The sequence below is a fragment of the Rhipicephalus sanguineus genome, chromosome 1 (genome assembly GCF_013339695.2).
Source record: "Rhipicephalus sanguineus isolate Rsan-2018 chromosome 1, BIME_Rsan_1.4, whole genome shotgun sequence".
NCBI lineage: Eukaryota > Metazoa > Arthropoda > Arachnida > Ixodida > Ixodidae > Rhipicephalus > Rhipicephalus sanguineus.
The window spans coordinates 97,024,578-97,044,172 of NC_051176.1; the positions used below are offsets into that span (position 1 = coordinate 97,024,578).

General features: G+C 45.6%; 1 protein-coding gene across 1 annotated transcript; it reads left to right on the forward strand.

The window, feature by feature from the left end:
• The first annotated feature begins 708 nt into the window (after positions 1-708).
• On the forward strand, positions 709-18,285 carry LOC119386292 (uncharacterized). The gene is made up of 3 exons (XM_037653622.2): positions 709-794; positions 12,019-12,261; positions 18,023-18,285. Exons 1-3 carry the CDS (start codon positions 709-711, stop codon positions 18,138-18,140), a joined length of 447 nt encoding a protein of 148 aa, XP_037509550.2. The 3' UTR covers positions 18,141-18,285.
• The last annotated feature ends 1,310 nt before the right edge of the window (positions 18,286-19,595 follow it).

The window sequence follows — 19,595 nt, forward strand, 5'->3', positions numbered from 1 at the left end:
GAAAAAAAAAGATAGAATGAAAGAGGAAGCAAGCATCGCGTCGTCTAGTGACCAGATACCGCACCACGTGTCCAAGCCGCGCATGCGCAGTAGCCAATCCACGCCCACCGCCGGTGACATCGCGCGCAACCTCCGCTCTAAAGTGCTTAGCAAGGCTGCGTACTCCTGAGGAGGAAGTCGCACCTCTCGAAGCTAGACGTGTCGGTTGTCGGGGAGTACGAGCGGCGACGTGTTCGTGCTGTAGTCGAAAAAACACGTAGTCGAAATACACTGAACGTTGGAAGGATGACAAGGCCCTGTGTAAATTAATGTGTTCTTTAATTTCTCCGAAAGAAAAGTGAGAGAATAAAGGAGGTAAAGAAATATCAGAAAGTTACCGTTACCGAAAGTTACAGTTAACGGCGCCGGTTACTTGCTAGTCATAAAGACAATTTCTTCCAAGTACAGGAAAAAAGCGCTCGCATAGGTACACATATTCAATCATCTGTCAAGTGTGACCGAAATGACGCCTCATACGCAGTGTTCGATTAATTCGTGTGTTGTCCACCCAGTTCAGACGATCCGAGAGCGAGCGGAGTGGAGGCTGGCGCTAGCGGGATTCATCAGGGCGTTCAGTGCTGCGCAGCGGCTTCACCCAAATATGGCCATGGCGTCTTGGGCGACAGGCCGCATATCTACGCTCATTGCACGCTGCCTTATCGCTGGAAGATGACGGCCTTCGTCGATGTCGAGTGCCGCCGCAACAGGAAAGGCGTGGGAAGTTCCAGCAGCTGCCTTTGGAGGCTGCACGCGAGGTAAGGCAAACTCCAGTCTATAAAAAGCCCTGAAATGCAGCAGTGGCATGTTTCAAAACTTGCGTTTGTCCTCCGACTAGAGCACTGCACGGGCCGTGATCTTCGGCCCGGGCCCGGCCCGGGCCCGGAACTCGTTCGAGTTTACCCGCCCGAGTCCGGCCCGGTGATTGTATACGCGACCCGGGCCCGGCCCGAACCCGACAAAAAGTTTCGCCTACCCGGCCCGGCCCGGCCCGACGGCATATCAGGCCCGACAGAGGCCCGAGCCAATAATATAGGTCCAGAACACAGAATCTACAGCAAACTGTTTTAAGTAGCAAATATCTACGCTTTGTTGGCGAATATTTCGCTAACAATTCTACTTTAACCAACGGTAATTTCGTGTAAAAAGGGGTTCACGGTGGAAACAGTTGAGTGGACACACTGGTTACCATGAACGTTTGGTCTACTATCACTAGTCTAGTACTATAGTTATGGTATACTATAACTTTTCTTTTTTTGCTAATGCAATGGAGATCATCAAGAGCGTTTTGTGGCAGATATTGCAGCAAGGAAAGTGATTTGCAGCATGGGTTCAGTTTCGATAGGAAGTACAATAAAAACAGAGGAGACAGAGAACAAAACGTTCTCTTCAATTTGTTTTTATTGCGCTCTTTACTGAAACTTAAAACATGCTCTAACGACAAAGGCAATCGTGCACCCGGCTTCTGGATATGTAACACGTGTCTTCAGCATTTTAACACCTTGCCGCAGCAAGATAGAGGAAGAAAGCCAAGTTTATTACCTTGTTGTAAATACACTAACCTAGATAAAAATTATAACGAACCGTGCGCTCCACGTGTACTTTTAGAAATACGTATAGGCAGCCGAAAGGACGAAAAAAGTATTTGTTGTAGCATTCTTTTCAAGTATCTAGAGATTCCGGCTTTAAGCACGCCATCCACCGTTGCATCACATATCCTGCCGCGCTAAAGTTTCTCGCACTGCATACGCTAGCCGCAGGGGTGCACATCTGCCTTACGAATTGTGAAGGTGTCGGCAGTCGTTGTTCTTAACATCCACCACTGCAGCAAATTTAGGATGTCTTTGTGGACCTCTACAGAATGAACGTAGCTGTGCAGCTTATCCCTTCATTTCTATTGTTCCCGAACGTCGTGGCACTATTCAGTATCACCTATAAAACTCCTCTTTGAGGACAACTGACATATCTGCTTACCGCCTCTGGTTTTGGTAACACCCATGTGCTGTTGCCATCGTTACGCAACTGTAAACAACTGCTTATATAATAGATATGCGACTCTTCAACATGTGAGTGTGCATATACCCCTTCCATATTTCTATAGCGTCATTCCGTAACGTTTCGCTCAATGTGAAAAATCATGCCAATCACCATCCCGCGCATGCTTCGCATATTATCGATTCCCACGGTACGTGGGATCTGTTTCGTATTATAATGCTCTGTGCCTTCCTAACGATGTTGTACTGGTAGAAGGTGACCACTGCACTACGCGGGTAGGACTGGCAGGAGGTGGACGAAGCGATTTCGATCTGCTTTTGGTGTTCCTTACAGTTTGGTAATAAAGGCGCGAATAAGCTTCCCGGCGCTTACTCATTGGATGCCTATGGTTCGAGGTAAAGGGATATCACCCGGCACGGAAATCGTAATTGCCTTTTTTCAAGCCTAATATTTCGTCAAGCGAATATATTTTGCCTGACGCCTTATGCTGTTTGAACCTATGCTATTCCTGCACATTCCAACGGTGTTGCGGAAGTGTCATGTAGCTCTCACACTATACCTGTATAGCGCAGGGGACCCAAACGCGCGGCCTGTACGCCTCTCCCTAAAGGCCCGCGGGCCGCACAGGACTGTCTTCGTCCCATTTTTTTTTTCATTTTCATTTTCTTTATAACTATGTTCTTAAGCTACACAGGCATGACAGGTCTAAAGCTTTTTTGTCGTGAGGCATCCCCTGCGGCCACCATGTGTTGATACCTAACCGTGAAACAAAACTCTATATATCAAAATCGGCGTCCAGATATCAGTCATGTTGAAGATAGGTATCGATATGTTGTTGGAATCCTGCCGCGAAATACCCTTCAGAAACAACACACATGTGATATATTGGAAAGCTGTTCTTTTAAATAGCAACGTTAGCTGACATTTGGTATGACCTATCCCCCCCTCCCTCCACACGCGCTTTTAGCTGCGTTACTGTGGTGGCTCTTGCGGGAGTAAATATTTGTGAATGCGGCCTGCTAGTGGAGGTGGGTTTCGACCCCTGATATAACGGAATAAAGGCGAAAGTTGAAATGTTAAAAAAGTGGGCACACCAAGCTGGCTGCGCGCGCCCATCTCGCGCCACATGACCATTGGGGGCCGTTACGAAGCCACGGAACATATCCAGCTTTTGTGGACACATCACAGCCAGCGCCCCTGGTGGCCCCGGCGCGAAGCTAGCGCGTTTTCAATGGAACTGGTGAGTTTTTCCCGAATAATTAAGTGTAGAGGGAGTATGTTGAAAAACGCAGACCACAGAGCGCTTCTGGGAACCTAAACACACGAGAGGACTGCAGCGATCATGTTGCAGTAAGCTTCAATTTTGTTCCCAGAGCAGTTAAAGATTGTACAATGGGAGTCTATGGAAACGGCGAAAAAAGTGGCCCGTTTTTCAAGACAAAAACGGTCACTGTGGTAAAACTAAGCAAGTTATGTTAATGGTCAGGAAATCATATGTAGTCCTGACACTCAGCTTTCGTTTGAAGCCATTCTCAACTTTTCGCAATTGGCGTAACATTGTTCCCTAACGCGTTTTTTGAAACGCGGTCCTTCAAATGCTTGTGGTATATTGATAAACCCTTGCTTATCACCGGCGGTACGGTGACGTCCGTGGCCGAGTGAGTTAATCGTTCACTTTCAAAGCGCGACATCACCGCGCCGTCATCGGTTCGATTCCTAGCGTAAGATAAGCTGTTTTTTTTTTTTCCAACCCGTGACTTAGTTTCACAGCATCCCTCAAGATGTCGCCGCAGAAACAAAAGAGCTTTCGTTTCGGTTTCGGTTTTTTGACTGCAATGTTGAGCTGCCGTTTCCCTTTCTTTTTATTTTATGACTTTTTTAGTGTATGTTTAAAAACTCCACACGTATCAGATCGTTCAGATCTACATTTGTAATTCTTACTTTATCCTTTTTATAAACGTCCTAAGGAACAGAACGAACGCTCAAGTTATGGTGAACAAAGCTCTTTGGAACTTTCGTACGCGTATTATGGTGGAAACTTATTTCTCCGTTCTCATGATTTCGTTGTTATATTGTGAGGTACCTACAATTCAGCAACGTAAAGGAAACGAAGTAAGCTTAGAAAAGCGAGGCGTAGTAATGAAATGACAATGTTAGACGTTTTTGCAGTTGCTTTTTAATTTAGGGCTAAGGCAAGTGTCTGTCGTAATCTTAACGAAAGAAGGGCAATCGTTCGAGGGATTCTTTTCCTTGTTAGACACAACTAATGAAACGAACAGATCATTACTCCAAGCAAGGAATAGGAAAGATTATTTGATTTTTTGTTTTAAGAAATCAAAATCGCTATCTGGATAGGCATCAGCGGACGGCTCGTATACCTACATGCTGCGCTCTCAACGCAAAGAGACTGTGCGAAATCCCCTTTCCCACCTGGAGTGGCTGTCTTCTTTTAAACTGCCATTTTGCAGAGTTACGCGAGGCTAGATCTAGGAGAGTTAGCGTCCAGCCTTACTTCATTTGTTGCTATCGCACTCTTTGCATCGCCCTTGCGGTCAAACTGGGATTTTTATTCACCTCTCGTCGTATCTATCGTCCTACGTCAAGAGAAAGAGACCGGCATGCCTTCTCCTTTAACATCACAAAACACTGTGCGCTGCATCGGATAGGTCCGTGTGGATCAAATTTTTGTGGTAGTCCAGGGACTGGTGTTGCCATTTACGAAACGAAAATCCTGTGATTCAACCGCTTTTCTCAGGCACTCGCAGCCGACCTCAACGTACCGCAGTCATTTTAAACATCTATAAATAAAAATGTGCGCAGCTTGTACTAGTTGCGTAAGGCTGGAACCGACAACGGAGCTAGTGTTCGATCTAGCTTCTAAGGTTTTGCTAGTAACACCAAGCTTTTGCTAGAGGCGCAACGTTTTTGCTAGTAGTACTATGATGTCGTTAGGCTTGGATCGTCTATTCTTCTCAGGTTTCGGTCGGTTCCCCACACTACGCACTTGTTGCGTGGTTTTGAAGGGGAAATGTCGCGTCACTAGTAGTTACGTGATGTGATTTTAGTCACGTGAGAGAGAAAGTACATGTTTATTAGAGTCCAGTGCAGACGCTGAGGTTGCTCCGCGCCACCCGGTTGTTCCGAAGTTTTTGGCGCCAATACGTCACGTCAGTAGTTACGTGACGTTACGGGATTTTAGTGGCGAGACTAATTACTTCATTTTACGTGATTTTAAGTCACGTGACTAGTTGTTACGTGATTATAGTCAGGTAAGGAGATGTTGTGCGATGTTACGTGATTTTAGTCATGCGATAATTGCAGGCCTGGTGTACAAAAAATTGTAGTCACAGGAAACAACAACCCATCATCGATATCACATATGTTTCACGATCACGAGAAATTAACTTTCATTGCTCAAAAGAGCAAGCGAAGCTGCACTCATGCACTTTTTTATCGCGTTTCAAAATTTCTTGGTCTTCTACGATATTTCTGGAATTTCTTGCATGCTTCACTTGCTCTATTCTTTTTTTCTTTTCTGGTGAAAAGCGTATATATGGCTGTAAGCTTGAAAATATAGCCAGTTGTAAGTTCAGCGCTGTGTGTGTGTTCCAATATCATCCTCGTTTCTTACGGTGTGAAATATCGAATTATGCTCTTCAGCGCATTTTTACAGCGCAAACAGAAACAGCCGTTTTCACTTTGCATTCCGTTCCTGCTCTTTGGAAGGTAGGGACACTAGCAAGAAGCTTTGCAAGGAGCGTTTGACCGTAAGATCTTGATAATAGCTATCGTATCACGTGCCAGCCGCCGCGCGCTGTGGCTGAATGGGTTGATCGTCCGTGCTGGCTGTTCGCGCGTAATCGCTAGGGCGCGGCTTCGAATCAGAATGCGGTCTTTTCTTGCTCACTTTTCTGTCTCTCTCAGAATTGCTTAAGTTTGCCGCGGTGGTACAGCGGTTACGGCGCTCGGCTACTGACCCAAAGGGCACAGGTTTGAGGGGGGCTCCAGCATTTTCGAACGAGGCCAAATGCTAGAGGCTCGTGTACTTGGTTTTAGATGCACGTAACGAACATGAACTGGTCGAAATTTCCGCAGCCCTCCTCTACGGCACGACTCATAAACATATTATGGTTCTGGCACGTAAACTCCAGCAAATTTTATTACAAGTGCAATGCTACTGAATGTTTAGTTCTTGTTTTCTCGCTGGACCATTTTACCCAAGATATTTGCTGCAGTTTCGGTTTCGCTTCTGTAAATGGAGCAAGTAAACTTCTCATGTTTATTATTTATTACCACGCAACCCATTACTTAATAACTATCAAAAGGAACCCAGATTTTAGTTAACCTCAACCATAAGAAGGCAATACGCAACGAAACCAAGGCAAGCATGAGGGCAGCCATTTACAATATAAGGAAGCGTTTTGAAGAAGTACTCTACTATTACTGACAGACGCAGAAACGTAAGCAGGAATAGTGCAACCAACGCAAAGCTTGTATTGTCGAATTGTCGCCTTTTTTTTCTAAGGGAGCAGCGTTCTCTGCTTCTGGAAGTAGTGCCACTCTATTGCATTACATTTACTACCCCTCCGAAAAAGAGCCACCCTGGCTAATTACGGACAGCTGCACAGTGACAGCGAAGCTCTATCAGGTCCATATGCAGGATCTCATGCCTAGTTATTTGATTACAATAAGTCTCAAGCGACTTGACAACGTATATCAAGTACGAGGTTTGCTAGAGCACGCGGTACGGGCCGTGGTACTTCGGAAGAAGCTTCATAGACCGACCGGGGCCACCTAGGAGTCCAGAGCCCAGGCCCGTAGCTAGGGGGTATGCCCTAGGGGCCCGCCTCTCCTCCCAAGAGTTTGACGGAGGGGGTGTTTTACTGACAAGAATAATGAGAATAGGTATTTTTCTCAGACAGTCAACGCCTTCAGCAAGTGCCCCCTCCACCCCCCACCCCCTCGCCCTTCGCTGACTGCCGCAGGCCGGCGGCGACGGCGGCGGGGACTGGTGTGCGCGGAACAGACGGCGAAACTGTAGGCAAGCAGACGCAGAAACGCGACAAAGCGCGGCCGCGCGCCGTTGCCATGGCAACGACGGAGAGATCTTCCACCGGCTGCTTTGCTGCTGGCTTGCGTTTCCTTTCTTGAATTCTCAGCGCTTGCCACTTTCCTATGAAGAATGCTGTCTCACGTTCATAACGTGCATGCCATTCGTGACCTGGAAATGCCGAGCGCGCGGCGATAATGCAATCGAGAAGCATGCAAGATATCAGGACTATTTTTGTGAGGCGAAACGACACCCTTTCAACACGTTCTTTAGTGTACGCTGCTTTCCTGATCGGCATAGGCAATTTCATCGCGAATATCAGCAGATGACACACTGCCTTTGTCGTTGTAGCAACGCCACTTTACGCACTTGTAAGAGTAATCACTAAGAGGGACGTTCAGGCATGGACACATGCATTTCGTTTATACTGCTGACTTTCCCGGAACAGATACTCATGTTAGCAGCAATTACAATAGAGCGAATGAAAACAGCCAGGAAGAAGACTTCAATACTAGCAAGCGCTTTTTGCACTACAGTTCTGCTTACCGATTCAATGAGCCACATATTCGATGCTCACTAGATTGTCCTCCTCACTGTGTCACAATAATGGGTGATCAAGCTATACGAACAGATCAAGCTCGCCTTGTTTGTTCGCCTCAGGTTTATGACTAACGTGTCGCTGCTGCACCATATATATATATATATATATATATATATATATATATATATATATATATATATATATATATATATATATATATATATATATATATATATATATATAGATATGTATATATATATATAGATATGTGTATATATATATATATATATATATATATATATATATATATATATATATATATATATATATATATATAATGTGTGAGTGTGTGTCTAGAGAGAATACCTTGCGGGTGGCACTCACTAAAAAAAAAAAAAGAAAAGATGCCTTTACTATCGTTTCAGCCATGACACCGCCTTCGTCAGAGTCTTGTGCAGCCCGTGCCACAGCCGAAACGTTATTGAATGCATTTTTTCCCGCTTCTAATGTGTACCACCTAGAAGTTCATTCAATGTAGAAAGCGCCGCGCGCATGCGCCGTTGCTCGACATGCGTTCACTATCAGTCGCGAAGGCAACGCCTCTCTCAACTTTAACTTCTTTTACTCTTTTATAAGCACAGAATAAATCGAGAATGCCTAATAACGTGCGTATTAATTTTAAACGCATTTTTTTCTTTAGTAAATAGCAGCGCACTGCGTACAGCATTCTGCACATCTCATTCGTGCACTATGAAGGCTTGCCTGTCAGGGAATCTTAAGGGAATCTCCTGGAAAGAAAGGCATAATATTTCCTTTGGAACGCCTGCACATCTTCATGGCAACAGAAGGAGCTCCGCTCACAGCTTAATAAATTTCATATGCTGAGTGAACGAAAGAAGGGGGAATTAAAGGGTTCGCTTTTCTCTGCTGTGTCTTGCGACCCGTCGTTGAGCAAGTCAAATGCATTTTATATTCTACATCACGAGTGATACAGAATAAAGAAGTGGTTTTCAGAGATTGTAGGAATAGTTACAATATTATGTCGCATTAACAATCATTGCTGTCAGCGCAAAAACGCCAAAATTCGCTTTTCTGCAACTCTTTGTGCTGATCAAAGTGGACGATTGGACCAGTAGATGATTCATGAGTGACTTTGTGCTTGATGAAGTGCAATGTTGAAACAGACTGCGCCTACACAGAACGTGAAAGGAGTGCTTCAGGAGAGCTGCCAGCCCATTAGAGTAACCTGGTGGTGTAGCTGCGCCAACAGGATTCAAGACAATCACCTGCAGCATATGAGTTAGTCGACTGTGGAAAAAAAAGAAAGAGAAAGAAAGAAAAAGAAGAAATGCAATATGATAGATAGGTGCCTTTTTTTGGTGTCATAGATGGCAGATCTGGATGTTATTACACAACACGTCGGTCATATGTGTTCTACTACACGTACATTCCTAACAAAAAAGCTTACCAAGTTCGCATTTTCCTGAGTACAATATCATCATTCAACGACTGTATCATTTTGCACACCCGGTTTCACGGCGCCAAGCTGGCCGTGGCAGCCACACTTCGATAAGAACTAATTGAAAACAAATAAAAACTATCTTTAACTTGGTTTTCTTTTACTCTCATTCCTAGCGTCCTCAAACTTATCCAGTTCTAATTTGAGGAAACGCAAGGAGCAAACGAGCAACACCTAAATGGTACACCAAAGGTAATTCGCTTATTATGCAACCACAATATCCTGTTCGTACACAAACATAATGGTTCCCACTAGCTCAAAAAGAAACTCGGAAAGCAGCATGCTGCTCCAATATCCCGCTGGTAAGGCCAGCGCAAGAAACTAAACAAACAAAGAAATAGCATGATTCTCTTGATGCATCGCGGGCGCGTCTATAACGGCCAGACATTCGGCATGGCACATCTAGAAAAACTGCCAATTCATTGCCAGTCGTCGCCGTCGAGATAACGCCGACACACAGCGCTCTCTTTCCTGAGCGGTGAAGCGACAGTCTCGGGGCGTGTGCACCGTTTCTTTTGATTCTCTTTTATTTAGTGCCGCGTCACTGCATACGTCTTGGCGGGACTTTTGAATTCTTTAAGGTCGATACGCCACGTGGTGTCGTTCACGCGAACTAGGCCGCTGGTGTCCAGAAAAGCTGCATATGAAAGAATGTGTCTGTATAGGAATTTTATGTAACGAGACTCCGTGCACACCTTTCGTTTTAGTGGAAGCCTGGAAATTTCAAAAAACGCTTCCCCGCTTTGGAGCTCTGTGATCGCTCTTGCGATAAGTTACAGGTATATATTTTTTATAATACATTTATTACTGCCATTACAGGATAACATTTGGGATATAAGATGGTAATGAATATAAATAAAGCACTGAATAACGACATGTTAACTATATAAGCGTCTGGTATATCTACCTTTAGTTGGGCCATTTCAGATAAATCAAGTAGCCCCATATGCAAGGAGCGAAAGAAGTTCAGTACTTGTCTCTAAACAGTGGCGTAGCCAGAAGGTGGGGGGAGGATGGGGGGGTTCAAACGCCCCCCGAGATTTTTTCAATTTTGCTTGTGTATAATACACGCACACATACAAACGCACACACGATCGTGTGTGCGTTTGTGGTCTGACCATACTTTATGTACGTTCGAACGTACATAAAGTATGGTCGGACCACGCCCCCCCCCCCCCCGAAAAAAAATTTCTGGCTACGCCGCTGACTCTAATAAAACTTCTCCATAAAGCTTGCCCCACATAAAAAAGCGTTTTTTTTTCGGGACAAAATGTGAAACATCTGTATGTATGCGCAACGTATGTCGAACAAACTTGACGAGACACTAGAAAGAAAAACAATTTCTCTGTTATCAGTAAATTACTCTTTTGCGATTCCTAAAACACCACGCTCGCCGGGACAAGACTCTTGGTAAGTGAGAAAACGTGCAAAAAGGTAAATGCGGGTGGCGACGGTCCCTTTAAATTCGCGCAGCAGACACCGTGACACCTTAGATTCTGACGGCGCCTAATGGGGCCTACGTAGTTCCTAATCACAGAAATGAAGTACACTGACCTTTGAGGGGGCCATAGACTTAACATACCAAGTTTAAGGAAATTTTATTCAGCCAATGTCCCCAAATACGACAAATACAGTTTGAAATCCGCGACGTCAGGCTCGGAGATTTCGACGCGAAATTTAAAAAAATGGAATTTTGACCTTGATTATCTCCTCTGATAATAAACTTATGATGGTGAAATGAATGACATTCGAGTTCTTAGAGTTCACTTTATCAGTCTAAACCGATTCAGTACTTCACTATAGCGTTCATTTATGAACCCAGGAAAGTCCAAGCCCGGCCCGACCCGAGCCCGCCACCTTAAACCCGGGCCCGGCCCTAAGCCCGTAGCTTCAGGCCCGAGCCCGGTCCGGGCCCGCCGTGAGAACTACTTTACCCGGCCCGGCCCGGCCCACGGGCCGGGCCGGGCTCGGGTTTTCGGGTAGGCCCGAGCCCGTGCAGTGCTCTACCTCCGACCTCTGTGGAAAGACACTATGCGTACTGAGACAAGCTCTTTCTCCGTACATCGATAGTGTCTAAGTGTAATTTAAGTTGCGGTTTCAGCCTTGCAAGCATGATCGATAGTGTCTAAGTGTAATTTAAGTTGCGGTTTGTGCTTTGCAAGCATATGATAGCTGCTGCTATTGCAGTGGCATTGCTATTACAGCCTATCAATGCAACTCTCTCGACCAGTGAATTCCGAATAGCATTCCATCCTTATTAGACGATGTTAGAACTAAGGCCCATCGGTGACCAATATCCTGTCAGCGCAACTGTTTCTATGCCAATATTTAAATACCACCGCGAAGCACGCCCGAGTGCTAATTGCTAAAGGACGTCATACGAACGTCAACGTAGCTAATCTACGTTGATATTTACCTGAATCGATGCTTATCGCAGCGGATGTAATGTAATAATTTCACAGCACATATGTGACGTACTGAAGGCAGCCTATGCACGGTATCTGATGGCAGCAGGCAGGCTTGGCCTATGTTGCTTTCCATCGAACGGCAGCTTCTGCGAAATAAAGGAATTACTAGTCTGAGCGAGTGATGCTTACTCGAGAAGCTGAGTACAGAATACAAGCTTTTAGAATCAAGGTTATTCAAATATAATGCAAGATGTCATCCTAGAAAGCGCAATTTAAAGTTCTTTCTTTTAGTTCTGTTTTCACGAACGCATAATGTCTGCTGCCGTCATTAATTTCAACAGGAAGGCGCCGTTTCGTAACGCGAACGGTAACGCTACTCTGCAGCAGTTCAAGTCTTCTAAGGTAGTTGTTTAACCGGTCTGTGTTTTTCAAAAACGTACTTTGTTTGCCGCCTGCGGCGTTGACGCAGAGTGGAGAACCCGGTTACTCTGGGCATGGTAGCTGACGTATGCTGGATTCGTGAAGGCGAGGTGCGCAGCGCAGTCGCTTCAACCAAGTACCGCCTCGTCGTGTTTGGCCACAAGCGAGACATCCACGAGCGCAGCACTCTACGTGGTCTACCGAAGACGCTGATCTCCATCAAGCGCGACGGCAACACGGTCACTGACAGCGTTTCATCTCCAGGCAGCTGCATTCAGAGGCCACACGCCAGGTAAGTCAAACCACACTCGTACAAAGACCCCGAAGGGCAGTAGTCGCCACCGATATGAATAATTCGTTTTCTCCGGCACTTAGTGAAGGAGACGCTGTTAACCGATGCCAGGTAATGCCTCGTTCTACAAATGCGGCAGGGCATCCTTGGGCGGTACTCTTTAAGAGATGAGGCTCTATTAGCTTTTCCAACTTCATTACCACGGTTATTACTTTCTAAGGGTCATCCATGTGGTCGTTTGACATCGGCGCTTAGTCCCTAGGCCCCTCGTTTCGCTTCGTTAGGCGTTAAAAAGAGAAAGTGACATGTTTATATAGAGTTTGATTTGGAATATAGTATAAAATGAGGGATTATGATTGCACTTATATAATCAGTTAAGAGGATGAATGCAAGAAGGATATTTTGAGGGCTCGTTTCTTTCGTTGACACAACGTTATTGAAAACCAGCAGCTAAAGAAGCCAAGGAAGGTACGCGGTACGCTAATTGTGCTGTTTTAAGTGTATTGCAGTAGTTGTGATACAGATGTGAACAAAGTAGATGGGACGAAAAGACAGCTCTCCAGCAGCAGGGACCGAACCTGCAACATTCCGATATCGCGACCGATGCTTTACCAATTGAGGTACGGCGGCGGTCGTCCTCTCGCCCACTTTATCGGGTATTTATGTTCATGCAAACCCTGGGAGTGTTAGCCAGCGCCGCTCGTAGCCATGACGGTGAATGTGGAACTCTTTCTTTGCCAGCTGGCGTTACGTAGCACGTGATCCTTTAACAAGCGGGCAGATGACCAAGAAGCCCTCGCATGTTGCCAGAAGGCATCAAGCCTGCCGGAACGAGACGCTCGCTAGGAATGAATGGAAGAAGTGAATTTCAAGGGCTCGTTTCTTTGTTTGACCTTAACGAAAGCCAAGGAAGCTATAAGGAACGTTAATTGTGCTGTTTTAAGTGTATCGTAGCTCTCTTTTCGTCCACTTTACTTTCTTCACATCTGCATCACAATTGCTACAGTAAATTTAAAGTAGTACAATAAACGTACCCAATACATTCCTTGGCTTCATTAGCTGCTGGTTTTCAGTCAAGAGGATTATTTCAATAACCGGTGCCTTTTTGGAGACCTACTCCAGGTATAGTAATAATGGATCCCAACTATGAAGGCAAAAGTGAAAACGGCGCGAGCACCATTGCTGCTAACAAATTTAGCCAGCGAGACACAATCCTATGCTGAAAAAAATGAAATAAGTAAAGAACATACGTGATAGCCAAGGCAGGAATACATTAATCATACTTGTCTCCAAAGAAGGCAAGCGTGATATAGGGAAACAACGTATGTCATTCAAATATACATAAAAATACCTATTAAAGAGACCGCTACGAAGGAAGCTCATCACTAGTAATTAAGCTAGTGAACTGTTGCGGTATCATCAGGAACCTCGATATTCCAGCGTATTAATGCGCTCCACGAGACCTTTCTTCCAAATGAATGTCGCCATACTTTCGCGAGTCCACTTTCTTCAGGGCGCTGCGCATTCACAAAAGGCAGAGGCGTGTCGGTGTCTGCATAGAGTACCAAGCGATTGAAGCAAGGCATCTATTGACGATACTCAGAGTTACATGCAGTTTAAAGGAGCATCAATATTGTGCGCTATAGAAGGAGCAGCGCGTACTTGTGGACGCAGCCACAATACAGTGCATGTGTATAGCCTCAGCAGATGGCTCGTTGCCGGCGTGTTATTCAGCAACTGATGTGGGGCCTTATTAGGATGCGTCCTTTTGCGACGAGTTCGCTTGATTAGCGGACAGTAAATTTAGAACGAGTTACCGCATGGCTATCGCGGGAAGGCATGGCGGCAAAAGCATGTGGCAGCAGTGCTTAAGTGTCTCACAAGTTGAGCTGCAATTGACTCCAGTTGACTGCGTACTTTATTGGGTGGGGGCGCCGTTACGCAGAGGGAGAAAACATCATTGATATTTCGCGCACTGTGTGGTTCCTGGCGTCCACTTTTGCCCTTCGACATACTGGCAAGTTATTCAAATATGTGTCGGGAACTGCCCTATAACATTGCGCCACTTTTGAGCACGAATTTAGCTGAGTGCTGAAGGTAGGCTAATATGTCACACAAGCTAAACTATCCTTCGGTTTGTCGTCGTTGTTATCTTGCGAAAGACTAAATCATTGACAAATTAACTGCTCGTAAAGGCCTCCATCATCTGGCGGGACCATGTAGTGTGGGTCTATCGCCTTACGCCAGCTGTTACTTGTTCTTGGCAGGAGCATGCTGTTCTATACGGCGCGAAGCATGCGCGGGAAAGTGACTGGGACGTAATTTTCACATTGAGCAAAACGTGACGGAATGACGCTCGAGAAATCTGCATATGGTATACACACATACGTTGAAGAGTCGCAAATATATTATATAACCAATTGTTTACAATTGCGCAACGATGCCAACAGCCACATCGGTGTTACCAACATCAGACACGGAAAGCTGATATGTAGTGCTTATATTCTTCAATATTCCATAGCACAAATTCGAACAGGATAAAGAAGGAACACAGATGCACAGGACAGGCGCTACGCGCAACTAAGCTTTCTTCAGAAAGATTTCTCTAGATGTATACACAGCCAAGTGGCACGCGCAGGCGCGCTGCAAGTACGTTACACTCACAGTTGTTACAGTTGCGTTTCACTTGTTATGCTTATACTTGTTCCTTATGACGGACAACGCACGCACGTTTCACGAACTCGTGTGCATGTGCGGAAGGGCTTTTTGACAGTTCTTGAATAAAGTCATCATCACTGTGATCAGTGAGCACCAGCAGCTCGACAGGACTTGTTATCGAATCCGTTCGTGATCGCGGCTACAAGGGAACTAAGTGTAGTGAAGTGCAAGTGCAAGGTGCAGCTGGCAGAAATCGTGTATACCTCTTAGGAAGAAATGATCTGTGAGGCATGCTGTCCGGGACCTGGCAACGAGGTCTTGTGATGCCCTGTTCATATCCAAGCCGTATTTCATGCAGTTTAAGAATCATGTTCAAGTCACCAGCAATGATGAGGGGCATGGTCTCCTCGGCAGAGTTATTGTAGGAAGCACTAACCCAGATTTTTCCGCAATCCACGTGGTCCACGTTGCGGACCACGTGAACGAGTGGATGGTAGTCGAGCGTCTTCCAAGGCTGTTTTGTCGTCAGCTTCCTCAATTTCATTGCGTCCGCCGCGGTGGTGTAGCGGCTACGATGCTCGGTTGATGAGCCGAAGGTCGCGGGTTCCATCCCGGCCGCGGCGGTTGCATTTCGAGTTCCATCCCGGCCGCGGCGGTTGCATTTCGATTGAGGCGAAATCATAAAGGCCCGTGTGCTGTGCGATGTCAGTGCACGGTAAAGAACACTGCTCAAAGTTGGTTATCACTTCCTTCTCGTGTCAATGTGTATGTTCGCTGTTACTGAGTTGAGACTCTGTATCACCCGTGGCACATACCCGTATAGCATGAACTCTAGTATTCGGGTATGTGCCACACGGGACTGAGAGAAAGGGTTTCATGACGTATGTGACAGATATTTTGCGTTATTCATGTCATGACCAGTGAATCGTGTTGTTCATGCATTGATACCCTGCTATGCTAATTTTGGTATATTACAACCTATGAAGACGACCAGGAGAGCGCCCAGACGTAGGCGGCTAGATAGATACGTAGATAGAAACGGCCAAAGTGCCCGAGGTTTGCTAAGAAATGCTTCGCATTTAAAAACCGCTCATTTTATCTGACCGTTTCACGCGATGAAGACTGCAAGTGATCTATTAAGGTGGACACATATTTAACAAACAGAACTTAAAGGATGTTCGCTTGTTCATTTTTTCTCACTTTGTCCTTCTGCTTTAGTGGACACAGTATGATTGAAAAGCGGTCACTGTCTGGTTGATGTTTCGCTAAAATTTAACAATAACTTTTAAATTACTGATATTAACGCTAGTACTGCTGTGTACATAGTTTAGGAGAAGGACGTCGCTGGAAGAAAAATTAATTTTCACAACATGAAGTGCTCGTTTCGTTTTTCAGTTGTCTTTCTGCGAACGTTGTCTCGCTCCCATAGCGCTAGCGAACAGCGCTAGCTTGAAGCACTGTTTAAAACATTCTCAACACTGCCGTGACATATCGAACTGCTCTCTTGGGCTTAGATGACAAAATCCGTTGTCGCGAGTTTGTTCCGCAAGCGATGGTATAGGTGGACGAAACATCACTGAGAGATACAATTATGAGGCGCGCCGAGACGCTCAAGCCATTGCACAACTTCACGCAAAGAAATCGGCCGCCTGTGTCATCGTGCCTGTGTTTCTTTTGGTTCTGTTCTGTTTTCTTTACCTCTCTGTTGCGGCAATTGTGTCTCAGCGCAAAGCTCTAATTGGGCCCAGAATAAATCGTTAAACCAAACGAGATGCCAAACATCACGTGTGGAGTTCAGCATTTTGGTCTTGAAATAGGCAGAGGTCACTTTTCTTCAGCTAATACCTTAACCACGAATGATAACTCTTTTCTACGGCGTCAGCTTCCAGTAGTACCATTGGAAGTTTAGAGTTAAAATCAATAACGCATAATTCAAATAAACATTCTTATTTATCGGAAATACAACGGTAATTGCTGGATAACCTATAGTATCCACCGAAATGATGAAACAAATAGTGGAGAAAGCCCCATCGGCAAGATTTTAATGGTAAAAAGTCTGTGTCAATATATATCACCCGGAATGGCTTTTGCCGCCCTCTGAAAGTTGTCAAACATTTGGGTACATGCCCAAGAAAACACTGCCGTCTGTGTTGTTTCTCATAACAAACTCCTTACAGTTCGCGGAGAGCAGAACATACAGCTTTATATCAGAATCACTTCCGGCGGAATGAAGTGGCTATTCAATTTGTCAGAGGAGTAAACAATACTGGTGTGTTCTTTAGTTGGGTTTGCAGGGCCCAATTTTTTTTTGTGCTTCCGCTGGTAAACACCCACTGTTGCCGATAACACATCCATGGGTGTGTCGCACAATTTGTCGATGGTTGGAGAAGAAATAATATCGCGTTGATCGTTCATTTCTTCAGCTGCTGGCTGGAAGAGCAAACGGACGGGATTCATTTTAAGGCAGCGCAGAAGGACAAGGCACTGAACTAACAACTCTGTCCTGTGGTCTCATTTGTCTTGTATAGCCACCTTCCGCGCTGCCCTAAAAATAGTAACCCTAAGCAACTCGCGAAGTCTCGCATTCTATGGCAACCGGATTCGCAGCACACGTGCCGTATTCTTCTAGCCGTGAGAACGTAGGCTTTCTGATACCCCTGTTATATGTTGCGAAGGGATCCTTGCTGCAAAGCTGACGATGGGGATAACCATCGCAAGAATTGAAGGGCGAGGCGGTTAGGCAAGGTAATAATTACCAAGTGCTGGTAGAGTAATTGTTTTTGTTATACTTCATACATGGTGTTCGCAACTCACGGTTTGTATGCACAGGTTTATGATCGTTCTCAACGTCTAATGGTAAGTCACGGCTGACGCGACGTCCTCTACATTTTAATAAATCCATACAACTCTGAAAAATTGTATAGCTTGAGTAGATTTAATGCATGCATCTGCATTCATGCGGCTTTGTCTCTTGCGTATTTGTTTTCACTGTATCTTCATTTACTTCACTTCTTGTGAGGTACCGTCAACGCGAACAGCTGCTGGCATACATATATACTTCCTGTGCACCTCAATCGTGCACGATGTTTTTCTCTCTCGCCAGGATACCTCGCGTTCACGGCACCAGATGTACGGAGTTGCACCCCTCGCAACCTGGCCGAAGTTGGCAGGATGCATCGGCCAGTTGTTGCAGCATTGCAACTATGCCGTGCACCTTCTAAGCAGCGGCACTTTCCGGTCATCGATACGAGTCAGCAGCAGCCTCACTCCGGCGGGCCTTTCTGTGTCGTTTTTTTATTGTATTGTATATATGCCCTAAAGTAGGCTATTGCGCGCCGCTGCTTGTGAGACCAAGAAGGTCTACGCAAGGTGCCAGCCCTGGTACCGTGGACGAACATGAAGTTTTGCAGTCTCGGTTGAGCACGGACGCTCCAGAACGACCGCTCACTCCCCGCCAGGGAAGAGTGCTCATCCTTGGCTTCTGGATTTTGACGATCAGTCAGCGAAGCAGGGCCGCTCTTCTTCCCCTGGACGCTCGCGGGAGAAGTTGTACAAGGACCGAATGCGTGGCCACTGCTGTAAATTTCATGGACGTTTCTTTGTATTGACTGAACGTACCTATATTGATTCAAGTTTTGATATGTGTTGCAAATACAGTTTTCACGTTTGTGATGTTTTAGTTTCTTTCCAGCGGCTAGGCCCGTCTATGAGCAGGAAGTGATTGTGTGACAGCAAAGAGTACTTGAGGTAAAATGAATACCTAACTCTGGTATCTGCAAAAGAACCTGCATACGATGGCTGCGTTCTAGGAGGGAGTAAAATTAAGCCATTATTGTCGTAGCAAGTCAGCCGTGATACTTTTTTTCGATTTCCTTTGGAGGAAATTCGTCGGTCGAACACACCGTACGTGGAAGCTTAGTAGGTAACGTATCGCTCGGCCGAGTTCGAAGAGACGGATTTGATTCCCAGCTACGGCGCTCAATTCGATGAGGGCGAAATGCAAGAAAACCTGTGTGCTTAGGTTTATATGCAAATAAAAGGACCGCAAGGTGGCCTAAACCCGGAGTACACCCCTACAACGTGCCTCGTAATCATATCGTGGTTTTGGTACCTAAAACACCCAACTAGATGATTGATTGTCGGTCGCCTTTTTAACGCGATAGCTTTAAAGAGCTCATTCAGCAGAAATTTCGGTGTCTGCGTCGTTGGTTGTGAGCGAAAAATCATCTTGTCCATCACCGAAAAATCGAGAAAGATGCAAATAAAAGAAATAAAAAAAAATCTTTGGTTCGAGTCAGAATCGCACCCAGGCAGTCTGCGTGGCAAGCAGGTGTTCCACCACAGAGCCACTCCATTGCTTGGAACTGCACTGAAATTAACTTTAATGCTTCACAAACATACGCCTGTGTACAGGTGTCACAGTACGAGATGTAATATCGCAGTAAAACGGGGTACAAGCGTATATTGCCATCGGTCGTCACACCATGGGAAATGCATAACGAGTTGGTGGTTTAAAGCCGGCCACCCATTACAAATGGCTCACACATTACTGCGCGTATTCCCTTACGAACACGTAGTGGGTGCATCGGAACTTCGAAAAAGTATCACGCGCGTTGTTGCTGCTGGTTTAAAGCATGCCACCCATTACAAAGGGCATACACATTAGTGCGCGCATT